General features: G+C 40.4%; 2 protein-coding genes across 4 annotated transcripts in view; one reads left to right on the forward strand and one right to left on the reverse strand.

The window, feature by feature from the left end:
• The window catches only part of LOC125905936 (scavenger receptor cysteine-rich type 1 protein M130-like), a 362,554-nt gene that overhangs the window by 46,179 nt on the left and 295,933 nt on the right, over positions 1-20,442 (reverse strand). The window lies entirely within an intron of this gene.
• On the forward strand, positions 1,416-10,485 carry LOC125905941 (plancitoxin-1-like). Of its 3 annotated transcripts, none has more exons than XM_049604270.1 (8): positions 1,416-1,573; positions 2,049-2,077; positions 3,725-3,820; positions 3,999-4,179; positions 6,265-6,343; positions 6,617-6,781; positions 8,483-8,668; positions 9,365-10,485. In XM_049604270.1, exons 3-8 carry the CDS (start codon positions 3,729-3,731, stop codon positions 9,778-9,780), a joined length of 1,119 nt encoding a protein of 372 aa, XP_049460227.1. In that variant the 5' UTR covers positions 1,416-1,573; positions 2,049-2,077; positions 3,725-3,728; the 3' UTR covers positions 9,781-10,485. The 3 variants fall into 3 exon arrangements, with proteins under 3 accessions (XP_049460227.1, XP_049460228.1, XP_049460229.1); XM_049604272.1 differs by lacking the exon at positions 1,416-1,573 and adding an exon at positions 1,593-1,898; XM_049604271.1 differs by lacking the exon at positions 2,049-2,077.

The raw sequence follows: 20,442 nt of genomic DNA on the forward strand, positions 1-20,442 counted from the left end.
CCCCAGATCTAAAACTCCTCTTCTCTTCATTCAGCAAGGATTTTAGCTCAGTGGTCACCCAGGGTTTATTACCGGAGAAACATCATACCTTCTTAAAAGGCACAGTGTTCTCTACACAGAGGTTAAGTCTATATAGTCCATGATGTGGTGAGTTAAACTGTCAGTGTCTTCCCCATGTGGCCTGCACAGTACTCCCCAGTCGGTGGTTTCAAGATAAAGTCTCACCTGCAACGCCTCAGCTCCTCAGACCATCTCCTCACAGTCCTTTTGGTTGAGGGTTGTTTAGGCACCATAGGTGTACAGATAGGCAATAAATACACTGGGTTGTGATCTGAGCGACCAAGCTGGGGGAGCAGGGAGAAGCTGTATGCATCCTTTGTGTTTGCATAAAGCAGATTTAATGTTTTATTGTCTCTGGCGGAGCACTTATCATACTGGGTGAAGGTGGGGAGAGTGTGAGACAGAGCAGCATGATTAAAGTCTCCAGAGATGAGGATACAGGCCTGTGGGTGCCATGTTTGCAGCTGTGATACTACAGTGTGTAAGAGGTGTGAAAGTCAGATTTATTTTTCTCTAATGCTCCGTAATAATGTTGCATCAAATGATAAATGTTTAGCAACGCAATCACAAGGCAGCAAGGGAATGTTAACGATGTGTCCTCGCAACTCATGCGTTGCTAGGCAATAGCCGTAGTTGCTGGGCATTCTGGTGCACCACTCAGACCAGGTATAGTTAAGACTAGGCTAAATCTGGTTGGTGCAACCGACGAGAAGTTCATTTTAAAAACTGGTCTTAACAAAGACAGACTTAGTAGTTGGGATGAGGTTTAGTTAAGACCAGTTGGTGCAACTGGCTTCTGGAGTCTGACAAAAACTGCAACAGAGATACAGTTGTTCGAGAGTAGTAGTGTGACCAGCTTTTATGTCTGTCCCAAAATAGCCAAAGTAAGTTGTAGTTTTAATTATGGTTTGTGATCCTGTTAATACTTTTTAATTCAAGAGTAAAAAGGGGAGAACGAACAACGCTGTATCGCAGCCAGCACTCTTACTGTGCAATTAACAGAATTAGACACTGTACCTACATTTAGGTACCTACAAAGTATTTTATTGGGTCTTGATTCATACATCAAAATGACTGTGGGCTATAATATTAAATATTAATATAAAGTTACTGATATTTCCTCATTTTGTGTTTGGATGCTGTTTAACCTTTAGTTCAGTTTGTTTAGTTTAGTTGCAGTTTGGTTTTGATATGTTAGGGACAAGGTTCAGATAAATATTGACCTTAGCCAAAAAAAAAGTTCATGGGTTCATGGAAACAAGTTCATGGGGATGTTAAAAAAAATGAATGAAGAGCCTGTTGGACAGCGAATGTTGATTGGCACATTTTGTGAGGGGGAGAGATAAAGGCACAAGGAGAGATAAATAGGTTTCAGTGAAGGAGTCGTCCTGGGAGCGCTGCACGTCACACGGTTTCAGAAATACTGCGCAGATTAAAGAATACAAAAGTTATTCCAGACTGAAGCTGAAGACTGAAGCTGACGACTTCTGCAACATTGTATTACTTCTCAAAGGTACGTGGCTTCACTCCACCTGGTTTGTTCTGAGGGTTAGGATGAGCCTGTTTCTCTTTACAAAAGTCTGGCTGAATAATTCATTGTTTTATGCGTCATTAAGAGGATGAACCCCTCAAGCCGGGCAATACTGGCACTGCAGGTTCACTCTGGAAAAATTATGAGTTTTGTACATTGCTGAAATTTGGCACTGCCATATTTACAATTGTTAAAATAGGGAAGCTGAAGATTAAAACATAAAGCAGGAACCTGGCTATGTTTAACCGTCTGTTTTTGCAATTTCAAATTTCAAATCCCCTCGTGCGACCGATGCATTTTGGCTGAGGTAATGGACACTCCTGGGTTTTTGTTACAGAAATCTTCCATTATGACTTCAGCATGATGATGCCATGAGAAAAAGGCTGCTTTATTCTTGTGATATTTGGCGTCTGGCACAATGAGAGGTCTAAATTTCTGAAGTCTTTTTCCTTTCCAGTGAGGAGGCAGTGCTGCTGGAGACCCACAGTAAGTGATGATGACTCTGAGGAAGAAGAGTGTTGTCAGTTCTCTGACCTATGGATTTTATATCTATTTTACAGATAATTGATCTCTTTGACTTTCTAATGCCCAGTGTTTGACATTAATGGTCCATTAATACATTTTCAGTTGTTGTATTGCCCAGCAGCTCATATACCAGACAGTCTAAGCTAATAATCTAAAGTGGTGTTGAACACTGAGTAGGTTGTTGCTGAATTGTCAAGGCAATTGTACCAAGGCAATTTGTGCTGTTGTTCTTGGATGGTGTTGGTAGTGGTGGCTATGTTGCCTGTGATTTTATCTAGCCTCTCTGTGTCGTGCCTCTCTGACTCCTCCAGAGGGTTCACCATCCTCCTCTTTATCTGAAGGCCCTTCTGCACAGCTGGATCTCTTTGGATTTTTCTCTTTAGTCTGTCTCCTCTGTGGCTGTTGAGCTCTGCCTTAAAAAAGCAGAGCAAAAATAGGTTTGTTGAAGATGGAGCAATACTTACGAGCAACACATTCCACCACATACAGTAGGTACATAGAGGACAACATGCAAGGCTCCTCGACTAGGCAGACATTTAGTCCAATAAAATACAATCCAGTGGCCTACGACTGTTTTGTCATAAAGTTATCTGTTATGGAATTATTTTCAAGTTTCACAAACTATGTTAAGGTAGAATTTATACATTTAAAAACAATGGCCTCTGAGTGAATGCACCTGTGCTGCTGTAGCATACAGCATCAAATACATCATGCTTAACAGCAATGAACAAATGTTCTTGACGCATTTCCTATCAGCTCTTAACAACCTCCAGCATCTAACAGACTCTTCATTTGAACTTAAAATCCAAAGTGGGAGTCTAACAATGCATGCTGGAGGCCAGGCAGTCTTCCACGCTGATCTGCATATTAACTGTTTTGATGCCAGCTTCTATGGTGCAGGTGACCCACCCCATATTTCCTCACACAACTTGAAGAATATTAAAACCACACCTCTCCTCAGATGGCTTTTGGCTGAGTCTTTTTCATGCAGGAACTTAGGTGCTGTGTTTGTTGGATACTGCTCTAAACAAACCATGTTGAAGTATTTCGATTGGCATAACTTCCAGTCATCATTTTCTTGAAATGTACTTGCTTTGAAGTTCAGGGTCACTTAGAGTCAGTGTTTGTGTGTGAGCCATTTTATTTGTTTATGCCTCACCCCTCTGTAAAAGGAAGCGTACGTGCACAGGCACATGTTCCTTTGTTACAAAGTTACACCGCCAACTGCTGGACTGGTACTACAGCATTTTTAGTTGTTTTTGCAGATCCGTGTGCACGGTGACTGTTATCAAAATGTTGTCGTCTGAACACGGAAAATGGGAAAGAGAAACACTTCCGTTTTCAGCAGATTATTTTTGTGTAAACATGTCAGGACAAACATGGATCGATTTTAAAATGGTCAGAGTTTGCCTTTAAACCTACTTTGAACAACTTACGCTCTTCTGGACGTCGATCCACAAAATTTTTTGATATTGCTGTAGAGATTTTTATTCCGGGTCAAATATAAGGCTAACGCAAAATTAGCACATTGACAAAGGGAAGTGTATGTCTGAAAGGTGCTCACATGAACCAAGCTAATGTGCTGCTGTGTGTGTTACTGTGTTTCAGGGAGATGTGGAGGTTTGTCCTGACTGTGAGTCTGCTCTGCTGGAGGTCTGAGGGCACTGTGACCTGCAGAGACAACAACAATGGGATTGTGGACTGGTGAGGCAACACTTGACTTTTAGTAAACCTTCTAGCCAAATCCTTCAAAAGGCACTTCTGTCAGTACTCTGATGTAACAAACAGGTGTATTTGATAGGTCTGTGAAATCTGGTTAATATTTCCCTCTCTGAGTTTGCTTCTTCTCAGTTCATGTTGCTGTTCTGTTGTTTATCGTCAGGTACATCATTTACAAGGCTCCCGCAAAGAAATCGTCTCGAACTGGTTTGGAGTATCTTTACATTGACTCAACTGAAATGACAAAGATGGTACCCTCAATGCCTAACTATAAGAGCATCAAAGATCCGAACGGCATCCTGGCAAACACCCTGCGGCCCCTCTTCACTCCAATCAGGTCAATGGTGAGAATCAATGTTCTGGTCATGGGCTGGTACCACCAATATGTTATAATCTCTGAGAAAAACAGTGAGTGTGAGTTGTTGAGTGTGTTCACATGGACATCAATTTATGAGGCTTATCCTGGTTATGATCAAATACAGGGTATGGTGTTTACACGAGCGCAGAGATATCAGGTTACACGAAAAGTACTAGTAACGTGGTTACAGATGACTGCAGTCTATCTGCACAGGCACTTTTTTTTTTTTCCTCTCTCAACCGTGCACACACACAAACACTGAACACTCAACTCTTACAACACTTTCCTCCACTTTGACCGATGTCAGGCTGCCGCTGTCACTACCAATGCGTAGTGCAGGGGAGCAGTGGCAGAACATAAGCAGCTTCTGTCATTACCAAAAGACAAACTGTGTTTCATCATCTCTTCAGAAGTGAAAAGCTGTTGCCACCAGTGTAGCTTGTATTTCTGCTACGTCACTTGGCTGAAGCCGCCTGACGCCTGGCAGGTATTTGTTGGCTCCCAATAAAAGGGATAAGGTCTATTCATGCAACAGTGCTCGGGTTTTCTTTTTTATTCCAGGTATCATAGTCAGGTTTCTCATAAGCAGAATACGGTGTTTATGAAAAGGGGATATGGATTTTACAAGCTCAAACACATAAACTGAATACTCCACAAACCTGATGATGAACAGGTTCTTCACGTCCATGTAAACACACTCACTGGGTGTGGTTACATGACGGCTTCTCATTCGGAATGAAATAAATCTGAATGAAATCATTCTGAATTAAAGTCTTTCCAGGTAGTTTACATGGGAAATATTCATTCTGAATGAGGGTTTACACAGAGATCAGTTTAATCGCCTTTATTCGGGTCCGCACAAGGTTTGGGGCAGGGAAGGTTTCTGATTGGATAGGGGGCGGGGCGGATGTTACCTGTTTACGTTTACCAGAAGAAAACACTGTAGTCCTCGCTCCAGATAACAAGATGCTTGACGCCGCCGTTCTTAGTGCCTTTTTCGGGCGTGTTTTGCTTATATTCTTGAAGCAGCAGTACGACAACAACCTTGTTCTGCTAATGCTTCGTCTGTTGAGGAGGAGAAGGGAGGCAGAAGGTCGAAGAAGGGAGGTAGAAGACCGTGCTGTGGAGAATGGAAACCGGTGACTGCAACAAGTCCGACTGCTCTATCTGAGCCTGTTGCTATGCACGCTATATACGTCATGGCGCCAGAAGGGCAAGGAAACGAGCATGCGCAGAAAGACCGGAATGAATTTAAAGAGGAATGAGTGTATACAAGTGTGAGAAATTCTTTCATTCGGAATTAGAAACGGAATATTCCAGCCCCTTACATCGGATTGAATTTTCAATCACATTGGCCATTTTCATTCTGAATTAGATCACTTTTAATAGGAATGAACTTTCATTCTGAATGAAAAGGGAATTAAACTGTCCATATAAACGCACTCAGTGTGCCTCATGAAAGCATTAGCACTGTATCTTAACACACTGGACAAAATTCTGGGCTCTGTACATTGGCAGTCTCTGATATTGCGAGTCGCTGACTGAGGGAAATGATGTAATATAAAGGTCACCTTTTGTAAGTATCTGCTACATTCTATATTCTTAATACAATAGTAACCTAAATAAATGCAATCAGATTTAATATTATGTCAGCCTCCTCTCTCTCACCCCACGTTTCCTGCCTGCCTCTCTACTATATAATATCAAGGACAAAAATGTACTGAAAATGCTATTGCTAAAGTTTACAGAAATGTACTTACAACACGCACTAGCATGACAGTTTGCACTTTAGTTTGTTCAGTTCAGCACATAGCATATCTGATGAGGCGGATGAATTTGCATGATTCTTGCACTTTTTGGAGTAGCACCCACGGGACTAAATGCACTTATTGTAAATCACTTTAAAGTGAAAGTTTCAGCTAAATAAATGTAATGCAGTGTTTATGTATGATGAGAGAAGCAGGTGATTATTTACAGTATGTTGTGGTTGCACATGTACGGAAGGATTCTCTGTACTTATAAAATACATTATTAATCTTTGTTTCTTCTCTGTTCTGTCTTCTGTTTGTAGCCGCAGAACTTTGGGTTCATCAGCTATAGCGATCAACCTCCAGGATGTAATGCTGACGCAGTGTTTGGCCACAGTAAAGGTAAATACCATCTTCTTACAGAGAACATATCTTCTACTATTTATGGGAAGCTTGAAAATAGTAAGCCGCTGCTTCAGATGACCTGGAGGCAGCTGTGGCTCAGGAGGTGGTTTGATCCCCAGCTACTGCTGTCCACATGTTAAAGTGTCCTAGAAGAGGACATGGATCCCCAAACTGCACTTGGGGCTCCAACCTTTGGTGAATAAGTGCAAATAGTAAAGTGTTTCGGAAAGCCATTTTATGAGGTGCTGTCTAACTGTTCATTTTCCTCAGGGGTTCTGATGGTGGACAAAACCGGCACTGGAGTCTGGCTCTTGCACAGCACACCACAGTTCCCTTTCAGAAGAGATCCCAATCATTTCTGGCCTGACAGTGGAGCGAGGAATGCTCAGACGTTTATTTGTGTAACATTCAGCTATGACAAGTTCAGCACCATAGGTAATGAGCTCAGTTAAAATACACCTCGAATGTGAAGATTAAAGCCTTGAGTCCAGTTCAGACAAAAGATTCCCAACAAGACCAGTTTAAACCTGCACCTACTTGCAATGCGCCGTTCTGCAACGTTTTGAAAACCTGCCAGCCGACACTAATGCAACTCAATGAGACGGTGTTTTGTTTCAATAGCAACGGCTCTTTGTACCTCTGAAGTAACGCCCAACTGTTCAAGCTTATTGTGTAGCTGAATGCAATTTGTTTGCTAAAATCTGATTGAGGATAGCGACAGTGAGACACTGGCGACAGTTACATTTGTGATGAGCTTCAGATGGATGGTAGTCATGACATATATGCCACAATAATCTCAATGACCATTAATCAGTCAATGAGTACATGTGTGTGACATGCACACGTACAGTGAGCAACAGCATCGACCCACTGTCTGACACCCACACACTGTGAGGACGGAGACCAACATACATGTCAACAGCCGCCAGGATGTAAATGAGACGGACTCAGGCTCAGCTAATGCTGGATTCACACTACACAACATTTGTGTCCATTCTGACAGTCAGTGTCAGATGAGTCGATTATGGAGTCATAAAATTATGCTTGTCCCGCTGACATGACAGACTACACGCTGGTCCACGACCGATCATTTTCGGTCATCTTTCATGGTCATCATTCTTGCCCTGTTTTTATTATTATTACTGTTATCTCAGTCACTGTGTCTGCTCATGTCCCAACTGATCTGTTACTGTAGTAACATAAAAAAAAAAAAAAAAAACGCCACCAGATGGGCGGAGCTACATTTGAAGTACCGCATGCAAACTATGACAGTCACTGAATCCTCCACAGGAAGTTCTGCAAATGTTTCACGATAAAAGCCTTTTTAGAAAATGAAGAGATTCTCTCAGCTGAAATGATGAGGGGCTTTTAATCTGAAACAGAAACAGGAAGTGTTGAGTTTGATTCAAACTAAAACCAGAGTGATAAATGGTGGTGTGTGTTTGAGATGCAGCTGGTAGCCTCAGCAGCTGTGCTGAGTAAAGGCCCAGACACTATCCGTGAGTTTGATTCCTTTATATCCTCCATCATGAAGAAAGAACATTCTTTGCTAGCTTGATGCTAATGGCAGTACTCAGCGGGTTGATAAAGTGCCTCTGCTGTTTCCTTTTTACTCTGTGTGCTAACGTCCCTACAGGAAATATCTAAAAGGCTGGGCTGTTGTTGTCCTACAGTTTCCATGGCAACAGATCGCTCTGTGTTCCTATTGGTCAAAGTGACGGCTGTGACGGGAGAAGTCGTGGAAGACAAAAAGGAAATCAAACATGTTAGACTGTCTGTCAGGACGTCCCAGGCGTAGTGTCGGTTGTCGTCTACTATAACACACTACACGAGATAAAACGATGGATTATCGCGTGCGATTTTGTAACTGACTTGACCAGCTGATCTTGTCACAAGCTGATTGGCTGTTGAAACAGGTGACGTGCCTTACATTTTAAAGCCAGCCCCTGGAAACTTGACAAGCTGAGTTGCAGGTGACACCATCAGCCGGCTTGAGTCGAGCTCAGACAGGAGAGTTCAGAGTTCACACCACTGCAACTTATCGGCAACTTTTATCTCATTGTAAATCTTGTGTCTGAACTGGGCTTTAGTGGTTCACCTGCATGTTACTGTAAATGTGTCATCTACGATTATCAGGTCATCATCTGCAGTACATCAGAGCTTTCCCATTTGAACATGACATTCCAGGAGACTTTCATAAAGAACTTAGGGATGCTGCTAACCGGGACAAACTTCCCCCACTAAATAAATTCCAGACGCTGAGATCATATGGAGGTCATGACTTTTATAGCATTGCTAAACAACGCAACAAACAGCCAGAAGGTAAGATGTCTGCATGTTCGATATAATCACCTAATGTAGTAGATAAAATGTTGCTAAGCAAAGTTAAATATATTACTACGCTTTAACGTGACCTTATGGTCATATATAGAGGTTAAATGTTTAACATCAGATATTAGCATCATTACTTATAATCTGTGACTCCAACCTTTACGTCTCAGGCTGGCCAAATCTGTGGCATCTTTTAACGGTATAGTTTGGAGTTTTTTGAAGTTGGGCTGTATGAGGTAAATATTCATAGTCAGTGTACTTCATAGAGTAGATGGCAGCTGGCGTGCTACCTGTTTGGAGAAGCAGTGACAGTACCTCCACAGAAGCTCAGCAATGTGCAGCTGTGGATGGGGGCAGCAGCAGAACAGCATTTTAGCCACTTTTAACAATCATGATCAGTCCAAGTGGACGCCATGTTTACAATACGTTCACCGCTTCAACCTGTCAGGCAGCCCTGTCCTTTGGCACTACACTTTCTCAACTGTAGAACTTCTGTACTCCTACACATGTGCCACACACTCTCAGACCTTTGTCACACAAAGGTTTCACATAGCGCTGCATCTCTGCGGGCTGTTAGGACAGTCCAGTACAAAACAATGCAATCAAACCGATAGTAGCTGACCCTCGCTCGCACCGTATCCAGTTAGGGCACTGTATAACATGGCTCCTGGTTTCTTCTTCTTGCAGTTGGAGATCTTTACGTCACTATTGCACAAGGAGTCAAAAGTGATCTGCATGTTCAGACCTGGGGCTGCCAGCGAAACTGTTCTAGCTCCTACTGTGTAACAGGAATGCATGAAGTGCTAAAAACTGAAACTGTAAGAACTGATTTGGGTGACTGGAACTCCACACGTGATCATTCAAAGTGGTGTGTAGCTAAAGATCAAAATAAGCATTGGACCTGTATTGCTGATGTAAACAGGGCGCCAACACAGTACTTAAGACGCGGGGGTGCACTGTGCATTCAGAATGAACGAATACAAAAAATATTTCTGCGTTTTGCTGGGACCAGTGAGGACTGTCCAAATCAGAACAGTATGGACCTCACAAACTCTGACTGTGAGCCAGACCCTCTCACTCTTACTGACCATGTAATGGACTAAGTAAAGGTCCCCTGTCAAACACTGACTGCAATGACATGAATGACTATTACCATTGTTACTTGGACATCTCAAATGAAAATGTTGAAAATACGACCAAGCCAGCTGCAAGTGAAGGCAGCACGTGTCTCAGCATTTCAGAATGAAATGAACTTACCTTTAGCAGGAAGTAAAATTTCACAGTATATCATAATAAATATTCACTGCAACAAAGCACATCAAATAAATCTACATTTTCAAACAGTGTGGTTATCACACGTCATAAAACAGGTGTAAGTGGGGACATTTAGTACTCCTACACACCACCTGGATAAATACACCAGTGTTATCAAAACTTAAAGTTCTTAAATGAAAATGCAAATTGTGTGCTCGACATTCAATGTTGAAAATACGACCAAAATAGAAAACAATAAGTACCTTACCTGACAAGTGATCAGTAACATATCAATAATATTCATTAATTATTGTGATAGTAATTTGTTTTCTTGAATGTCGTGGTTTTTTCCCCCCAAAATAATGGATTTGTTATTGTAATATTTTTTGATATCTTGTTTCTGTTTTGTCCATGTGTTTTTGAAGCTTTTGGGATCATCTGCTTTAATGTGAACTGCCAGTATATTTTCTTTTATTGATTTGTTTTGTTGATTTTGTTTCTTCTTTATATTGATTGGATTTATTAAAATGTGTTTATGTGCCACTTTGTTTTGTTGACGTGTTTTATGAAATCAGCGTCTGTGTTGTTGAGAATAAAGGAAGTTTTCTGTTCTGTTAACTTGGTAATGTGTTTTTCTCAAAAGGTATTATAAAGCTCACTGTCAGAGCACAAGTTTAAATACTTACTAAATACTTTACTTTAAAACTTGTTAAACCTGAAAGTCCCCCAGTTGGGGGACTTTGAGAGCGACTTTGCAAGCACAATGTGAAACAATGCACAGATCAGGAAGAATATAGTGATGTTGCACATCAAATTAAACAGCAGAACCTCGGCTACACAGCTGTAAAAACCCTTTTTACATGCCCCAAACACAGCTCAAACAACAACTAAATAAACAACAACAAACCCAACTCCATACAGCAGCGATATCCCAACCCACTCGGTATATTTCGGGCTCTAACTTGACCACATTTTACTCAAAACACACGCCGTTCATCTCAAATGAAAGCTGAGACTCCACTGTGTCCACACATATGCAAATCACTACCAAATCACTCTACCACAAACCATCAGAGAGCTACAGCCCAAAGAACAACAACAACAGAAATCGTTTTGCCAAAATATATTCGTAATATCTCTTTTACCTTGTTGCTGCTGTTGATTCACGCTGCATTCCTGTATTACCGGATGTAGTCCATCATTCAAATGAGTCTGGGCAGAAAAACTTGTTCCTTGGGAACAAAAACAATGACCACTCACAGCAGCCAACATCTCCCCACAACACGTTCTGCTGACTCTGATTGGCTTACAGTGCTGTCAATCTCGTTTTGGTGGTGTCAATCACTCAAATCGTCCAAGCTGTCACGGAGATACGAGCCTCCAAAGCTCAGAATAGAAACTCAAATGTTCAAATGTAGTAGGTGCATATTGGTCAGTTTGGAGTGGGAAATAGAGGAAAAAAAACGAAACAGACAGTTGTATGTGTATACCCTAAACATCAGCAGGGATTTACCGAAACAAAACATGAAAGATACAGGATTGTACATGACAAAAATCACATGCAAACATGGAGCAATTTTGGAGAGCTCGCCTGAATTTTCTGTACTAAAACCTCTCTAATATTGTTCTGCTTCACTTTATGAGAATCAACCTGTGCAGGGTTAATGTTCACATATTGTACCATGATGTGATCGAGGTTCAGAGCTGCTGCTGCATCATTCCAAACTGATACTCATCCTGAAAATGCTTCTTTTGTTTTTTAGGTGAACCTCAAAATATTTCATTTGTGCTGTGTGCCATCTTCATTTACTCCTCACATATAACACACATACTGATATTTACACATCTTAACAAATCTCACAAGTGTTCCCTTTACCATGACACCAAAAGTATTCAAATAGACCTTGTGGTTGCAGAGATATATTCATTTCAGTATGGATATGCAATTTTCGAGCAGAGGTCTATAAAATAGGGTTAGGGTTTAAAATACTTTTTCCCAAATAATCACGCCTAGCTAAGCACCATTAGCCAACTGGGGCTACATAATGAGAAAGAGTCATTGAAAAAGACATTAAATTACCACTTACTACCTATTCCAGTCTAAATACCATACGACTTCTAGTCACCTACCTTTAACAGGAAGTAGCAGGATAGTTAGCCAACTACTCTAACAACTGCTAACAAACTCCTTCAGGCTGTCTACACAAACTAAACCAAGCTATCTACATTTATCCCACTAACAAAGCTACATGCTCATGTTAACGCTAACTTTCCTCACCAGGTCAGACTAACAAGCCCAAGCTAACTTTACAAGACCTTTGTCTAAACACCCACATCATTTCTCCTGTCTTACTATCATACTACTTCCTACCTACTCAACACCTGACTACCTCAGTTCAGTGTTCAGTTTCCCCTAGCTAACACCACCTGGATAAATACATCTAGCTACTACTTCAGGAGTACAATCACTGCAGTGCTACAGTCTCAAAACATACAGGTAAAAGTGGTGCACTGGTACAGGTGGGACTGTGTTGACTGTGCTGATGAGAACAGTCCACACACTGAGGTGGAATAAATCACTTTGTAAGTGGACACTTTGTGAAATGTCCAAGTTCACAAACTGTGACGTATGTTGATGCTGAACTTACCTTTAAATTCTTTCTTTGGTGTCAGTCGCTCAGCATCAGTGTTCTTGTTACTTGGACGTCTCAAATGAAAATGTTAAAAATACAGTTTTCAGTTTTGTTGATGTTTCTGTCGATGTTGTTTTCTGTCCTTTAACTTATTAAATGATCAGAAAATTAACATCAGAACATAAATATAAGTTTTCTGTTTCAATCAATCAAACTTTATTGCAGACTCCAGCATCCAAATAGACATACAATCACATAGAGTACATAAAACAAAAATGCAGTAAAAAGGCGTTAAATCACATAATATTAAAAAAGTACTTGTGCATATTCAGTAAAAGGCATCTAATAAATAAGAGCAGCAAAAAATGCAATTTAAAAAGTGCTTATACACATTTTATAAAAAAAAAAAATCACTATTAAAACATTTCTAAACATTTTGACTCAGGTTGGTTTGTGTGTATAAAAATATACAGTCTGTCCTACCACAGCAGTCCTCAGGTGATGATGAAGATGTCCTCAGGTGATGATGAAGACGTCCTCAGGTGATGATGAAGACGTCCTCCAGCTTCAGTTTTTGGATCAACGAGCTTCTTGTACGTTTGTATTGATATTTTCTAACAACTGTTCATCTTGTCTGTTTAAATAAAGTTTAACATTATTATAAGTTGCTCATCATCTGTTTTTCTGTTGTACAGCTGGCGCCACCTGCTGGCCTAAAGGACACATCACTGCTGATTTATCTTCTCTCAAATAAAAACTGTGTGGTTATTAATTAATTCATTCATTTTGAGGAACATTTTTACAACTGACCTAGTTTTAAATAATAAAATATCATTAACATAACTATTAATTTATAAACAGACTCACTAAAACAAAATCAATAAAGAAATTGTCCCCACATGGAGCCATCAGAATCAACATTGTCTAAATCCTCTCTGTTAGTTTAAAATAATTCATATCAGTGTTTTCTCATTGGCTGACCCGAACAAGGAGCTCAGAGACCAACGCAGACCAATCATGTGATGGAGCTGTTTTCGATGCAGATCTGAGGTCACACTGTCACTGTTTCCTCTGTGAGCCCATAGACTGTGTTTGAAAATGTGTTTGTTTTATGGCTTTAATTCTTTTTATCGCTGTGTGTTAAAAGTATTGTGTGTCATTGTAAAGTGCTGAGTCACTGTTAGAAGGAGTGTCAACAAATAACGTGTATAATCATCATTATTAATATTAATGTCACGTGTTGGTTGGCCCTCAGTTACAATCAGTGAATCCCTTTTCACATGTGATCAGTCAGTTGATGGGTGGGTATAAAAGCAGCGATCACAGTGCGTAAAGACGCACGAGGTGCAGGGCAGACGCTGGGCACGCTCTGCTGAGCTGCATCACCATCGAGCTCACTGGAACACCCAGGGACTACGAGAAAGAAATATAGTTTTCATTTTGAATAACGCCAGTTGTTTTGGATAACGTCTACACTGTGTTTGTACATACGTGTTTAAACACAACTTGAGTGCACGTGGTTTACAAATGACTGACCTCATCCATCAGCTCCATCTGCGCCCTCCTCCGCCTCAGTGAGCACTCCACTGCACACTCACCGCACTCACTGCATTTCACTGGCCATTTATAGGCACCTATGGGTGGGGCAAGACGCTCGCTCACCTGCACCAGATTAGCAGATTGTGCTTTATAAAGGGAAAACAGGTGTGAGACATGCACGCGCACTGTGTTATAAATCAGGATGTTTCTGTGCCTGAGCACTTTCTGTGCTTTGTTCGTACGTCACCTTTAGTCAGCTGTCCTGCGCACAGTTTTATAAGCGAGGCCCCTGAAGACATTTTAAGGAGCAAATGTGGGACTGTGATCAAATGATCCAATGAAAATGTTCCTGAGTCCTGACCCTCTGTCCCGCCCAAAGTACCGTAACACCACCAATAGACGAGCATCAAAATGCAGATGGCGGTTCATCTGACCGCATTCTAAGATATCAGCAAACATCCAGAAACAAGCACAGCGATAACGTGAAGGCAGCCATTCACCAACTGAAGCAACAGCACACCAATCACACTTCATATCTGATCATTCACATGAAGGAACAGTTTGTGGTTCTTATCAGATCTGTTATCTGCTGATAGTGACAGAGTCCAGTCTTCTCTGGTGAAGGCAAAGAAAGCAAACACAACATTTTCCCAACTAAGAGCAAACCACTTCAAATCAGCTCATTCACAGAGTTTGATAGTTTATTAAAGAGGCTTTATTTTCTTTGAACATAGTAGATGACACTGATCCATTTATTACAGTCATCTGCATCATTTCATCTCTCTGTGTATGGAAGCTTCCAGCAAACATGATTCAACAATGGTGACATCAACGCTGAATATCTGCCACATATTTGAACACAGAGCTGCACAGGTGAGTGGAAAGTTCTCCTTCTGATGGCGCTCAGCTTTGGTTCTGCTTGTTAAATGGTTGTGAGCAGACGGTCGCTGCAACACGTTCTCATCCCAAGTTGTCACATATCTCCGCTTTGTCACTGGCCTTTCACGTCTATATATTACAGCTAGATAACCTGCTGATGATGTTCCGGCACGCTGCAACCAACACCACGACGTCAACAAAAGCACGTGGTTAGATTTAAAAAAACATCATGCTTTGACTCTACATTCACACGGGAAGCAAACACCAGGGTCTCAGCTGAAAGTCCAGGATTTGTTGGACCCATCCACCGCCCCTCCCATCCACCCTACAGGGTCGGTCACGCTCCTTATGTTACACCGTTACCGGCAGCATTTTAACCCGATGCCGTCCAGTGGCCTATCATCACAGCACAACAGGTTCTGTCTGGCCACGTCACAAACTGACGCCCCCCACTGCATATTATACTGTCATGCGTGACACCAAAATCACTGACAAAGCGGTGGTATTTGACGACTGCAGAATGAGAACAGGCTGGTCACATGGTGTCGTCTTTTCCACGTCCAATAATGATCCTCCTGGACCAACTTCACAAACCCCTAAAGTACTTTGTTAAAGTAGTGCTGGTACTAAATGTCTCTGTGCAGGTATGTGTTTTTAATTCTGTCCTAAAATGTCCTCATATTGTCTTTAATTGGTTGTAAACAGACGTCCTGAACTAACGTCCTCTGCACGTAGAATAAACCTCTCATTTTTGTAGTATTCGTTATGATCTCTGAAGGCTCCTGATACACGTGTTCATATCTTTATTCATATAATTTCATTAATTATGGGGATATTTGGTATCAAATCCTTTCAGTTCAAAATTAAGCAACATTTTTATGAAATACACAAAATCCTTCATCACTAAACTGAGCAAAACCTTTATTAAAAACGCAAAATACTTTTCGAAGAAAAAAAAAGAGCAAAATTCTTATAAAAGCAGCAAAATCATTCATTATTTCTTTTTTGTTTTGTTTGTGTTTTGGTGGTTTTCTTTTTTCTTTTTGTCTTTAATGATGGTACCACACACCACTAAGTAAATTTCTACATCACATAATTAAGCTTTTTTTTTTTTGTTTTGAATATTTCAATTTTTTAATTACAATAATTACAATAGCAAATTATTTCATCAAAAAACATAAACATTTTCATGATTTAAGCAAAGTTCTTATAAAAATGAATAAAACTCTTATAAAAGCAGCAAAATCATTCATTATTTTTACTTTGTTTTGTTTGTCTTTTGGTGGTTTTCTTTTTTTGCTTTTAATGATGGTACCACACACCATTAAGTACATTACATAATTAAGCTTCTTTTTTTTAATATTTCAATTTAAAAAAAAAAATACAAATAATTACAATAGCAAATTCTTTCATCAAAAAATTAGAAACTTTTTTATGATTTAAGCAACATTCTTATAAAAATTTAAAAAATTCTTGCGAAAGAAGCAAAATCAAATCGATAGATTTTTTATTTATTTATTTATTTTTTTCTATTTAAAGGGTCAGTGTGTAAAATGGGTTGAAAACAGTGACATCAGTGGCCAAATTCTAGATTGCAGGGCTCACTCGCTCACCCCTCCTGTCTTGTAAATGACGGCGGCCTCGTAGGGACAAAAAGCCTTGCGCACGACTTTTTCAGGAGTAGGTCTATCTAGCGATGAGGTGAATGTTTATTTAGAAATCTAATCCATGTTACGATATTGTAATGAATCCCTCACGAGCAGGAGACCAGAGGAGCTTTCAGAAAAAAGGCCCGTTTATTTGAGCACTCCAGAAACTCCAGTCACACTCCAGGGGGTAAAAGACTCCGTCCCAAACTCTGACTCTTCTAGCGTAACACACACACTCCATAACTTTACACACATACTCGTTTACCATTCGAGTGGGGACCCCCTCCCCTCTCTGCTCCACCAATCTCCAGCCGGCACACTGACTGACAGCGTAGCCTGTAAACAGAGCTCAGCTGTTTACTTAGCCTAGCAATATCTCCGGACTATAGTAGCTGCAATGGACGACTTTGAACGCGATTTTGAAGAGTTTCTTGTAGCGGACACAGACCCAGAGCCATACCTGTTTGAGCCGGAGCATACAGATGAGGAACTCCATGTGTTTGATGCTGAGCGGGCGAGAAGAGAGGCTGAATGCACAGAATGGGATTCAGTGCTACTGCTGCCATCGCTGGGGAGATATATCATCAGGAGGAAAAGCGCTGCAGAGAGTGCATCACAAGGAGTGAAGTTGCGTCTTCTTTTCCTCGCAGATGACGGTTCGGGTTCATTCTCTCCTGTTGCGTGGTAAGTGTGGTCCATTCCCAAACTTTATAACTAAAAAACTTTTCACTACTCTCGATCAACGAACTACTAACACTCTCTGCTGTTTCCTCCTCCTTCTTCCTTCCTCCCTCTGTCTTCATTGGTTCATTTATACACATGAAACTCGTTCTCTGGCTGGCTGGATTGTCCGCTCGGTCTGCCGTACATACATGGCGGCGCAAGATGGCGACCTCTCTAAAGCAAGGCCCTTGCTATATATATATATATATATATATATATATATATATATATGTATGTATAAAAGCATAATTATAAGGCTACGAAAACCAAACAAATTTTATTTTATAGCGATTATACACTTATATAAACATATTAATGGGTAGAATATTCAGATTCAGATTCAGATTGACAATAAACCATGCCAAATATTACACACTGGCCCTTTAATGATGGTACCACACACCACTATGGAAATTTCTACATTAAACAATTAAGCATTTTTAAAAAATATATTCTATTTTTTTTTTTTTAAATTTTTAATTACAATAGCAAATTCTTTCTTCAAAAATTAGAAACATTTTTAGGATTTAAGCAAAATTCTTGTAAAAATGAATAAAATTCTTATGAAAGAAGCAAAATCAAATATTACTGATATTTTTTTGTATTTTTTATTTTTTTTTCTATTTAATGGTGGTCCCGCACACCACGAAGTAAATTTTTACATTACACAATTAAGCTTTTTTTTGTCGTAAATATTTTTGTTATAAAATAAAAAAATATTTTATTTTTTAATGTTTAATTACAATAATTACAATAGCAAATTCTTTCTTCCAAAATTAGAAACATTTTTATGATTTAAGGAAAATTCTTATAAAAATGAATAAAATTCTGATGAAATAAACAAAATCATCAAATATTACTGATATTGTTTTGTTAATTATTATTTTTTGCCTTTAATGATGGCACAGCTGAAGACAGACAGGAAATGTGGGAGGTTGGAATCAAACCTGTGTTGCTGCAGAGGGCTCAGTCTATATGGGGCGAACACTCTACCAGGTGAGCTACAGGTCGTCACATCCAGCACATCAATAAGTAAATTCCTTCGTTACACAATAAAGCAACGTTATGAAATAAACAAAATCAGTCATCACAAGATTAAAGGGGAACCACACCCATTTTCAGAATTCATACATGTCACTCCTGTGGTCTATGGCAGGTAAAAAGAAACATTAGTAAACATGTACAACTTTCTCCTAAATCCAAAATCAAACTTGTGATGTCACAGGGTATAAAGTCTGGAGCTGCTCCGGTGACAACGACATGTTCTCCAATATTGATTGAACTTTCTGAGGTGTTTATTTTATTTAATATAAAACATTATCTGACCAACATTGTTCCTGATGGACCTGTGTTGGTGTATCTCTGGTTCTGAACGGTGCCGGCTGCTCCGACTCCAGTATACCTGCTTTCAAGTCTAGTTTTCAGATGAAACTTTATATTTGTGTTTTTAAAGATTGACGTCTTCAGTAGGAACCAATGGGCTCAGAGCTGACAGGAAGTCAGACAGTATGAAGAGACTAACACCTTGTTGATTTGGTCTTTTCATGTTGACAGTAAGAAAAATATAGTATATAACGTAATATCATAACTCCATCCTTCTGGTTTAAAGGGAACATGCGTATAAAAACCCATGTGGATGTGAGGTGAGCTCCTTGGAGGTGCTACTCTGCTCCCTGAGCTCCTTCCTCTTCAGTCGGCCCTCCTTCAGCTGCAGCAACACCCAGGTTATAATAATCCAGCTCAGTGTTCTCCTGTCTGGCCACCTTCTGCCCCCTGCTGGCCTGGAGACACATGACAGCACACACATGTGACTTCCTGCATCACTCCTCTCTTCACTTCAGTAAACACAGACTGAGTGCTTCATGTCAGTCACAGGTCTAAATAACAGACACGTGTCAGTACCTTACAGTAGAAGTAAAGGACCATATTCTCCAACAGCAGAATCAGCGGCAGGACGACGGCTCTGATGATGAAAGGTGTTGGATCTGAACAAACACATAGAAAGTCACCACATCTTTCGCTGTTCACATGATAAAGTCCTGTGAGAATAATCTGTAGAAATAAACCTGAGGTGACTTTAGTGAGACTTTTCAATGTGGGCTGACATGTGGGTGTTTCCCTACCAGACAGTAGGCCGATACAGTGAAGCCTCTAGCTGTATCTGTGACATTAAACAGTCAGTACTCAGGTGTAAACTAGAACAAACCACAAACAGCTTCAGTGTCTGGTTCTCTTTTGACCCTCGCTCAGTGTCTCACTATGGGAATCACCCTCTGCTGTGACCAATCACAGAAGCTCCAGCACGTCTGTTGGGATCACTGGACTCCACAGATGATTTTTGTTCATTTGTGTGACTCTAAACTGAACAGGTAAAGACTCGTCCTGTAAGTTCAGCCCTCTTAGAAAAGGGCTGCTGTGGCCTCCTTTGATCATCAGCCAGTTGAACTCAGTTACTCAGGATACTTCACGTTTTACACCTCAGTGTGAAGTTCCACCCATGGACCCAGTTTTCAGTTACCATTGGTCACCTTGACATGCCACCCTGTGATGTCACCAGGCCAACAAACCCTCCAGAGCAGCCACACTGAAGTCTTCTAAATCAGTGGTTCTCAACCTTTCGTCAGTGATGTATACATCTGGGTTGTTTCTGTAAACACATTTCTGGGTTGATTAGGCTGGGTCATAATTCTGGGTTGTTTTGGTACTGTAAACACACTGTTGGGTTGCTTATATTAAACAGCTGGTTGGGTTATTTTGACCCAACTGCTGGTTCTTTCATTTTCCCGCTCACCATTGTCCCATCAAGAGAGAAACACGGACAAAGAATTTGTGGTGGACACGATTTGCGCTAAGTTAATATGAATTTAATAAGTTGTGATAACAGCAAGTTAACGTGTAAGGTACATTTACAATCTTAGGATCAGAAAATAAAAACAGTAACATTAACTTCGGTCGAAGTTGAAGATCAGTAAAGTTAACTTGTCAAAACGTTTTTAGTAACGTTAGTGCATTAAGTTACCGTTAGCTCACCCAACCACCAAGCTAGCTAGCTAATAATTGTTGAAAGGAAGGACTAGATTATGCACAT

Source organism: Epinephelus fuscoguttatus, linkage group LG18 (assembly GCF_011397635.1).
Source record: "Epinephelus fuscoguttatus linkage group LG18, E.fuscoguttatus.final_Chr_v1".
Lineage (NCBI taxonomy): Eukaryota > Metazoa > Chordata > Actinopteri > Perciformes > Serranidae > Epinephelus > Epinephelus fuscoguttatus.

Coding starts and splice junctions, on each gene's coding strand:
- LOC125905941 (XM_049604270.1), top strand. CDS start 3,729: ATGTGGAGGTTTGTCCTGACTGTGAGTCTGCTCTGCTGGAGGTCTGAG. Junction 6,782..8,482: donor TGACAAGTTCAGCACCATAG/GTAATGAGCTCA, acceptor TACGATTATCAG/GTCATCATCTGCAGTACATC. Junction 8,669..9,364: donor ACGCAACAAACAGCCAGAAG/GTAAGATGTCTG, acceptor TTCTTCTTGCAG/TTGGAGATCTTTACGTCACT.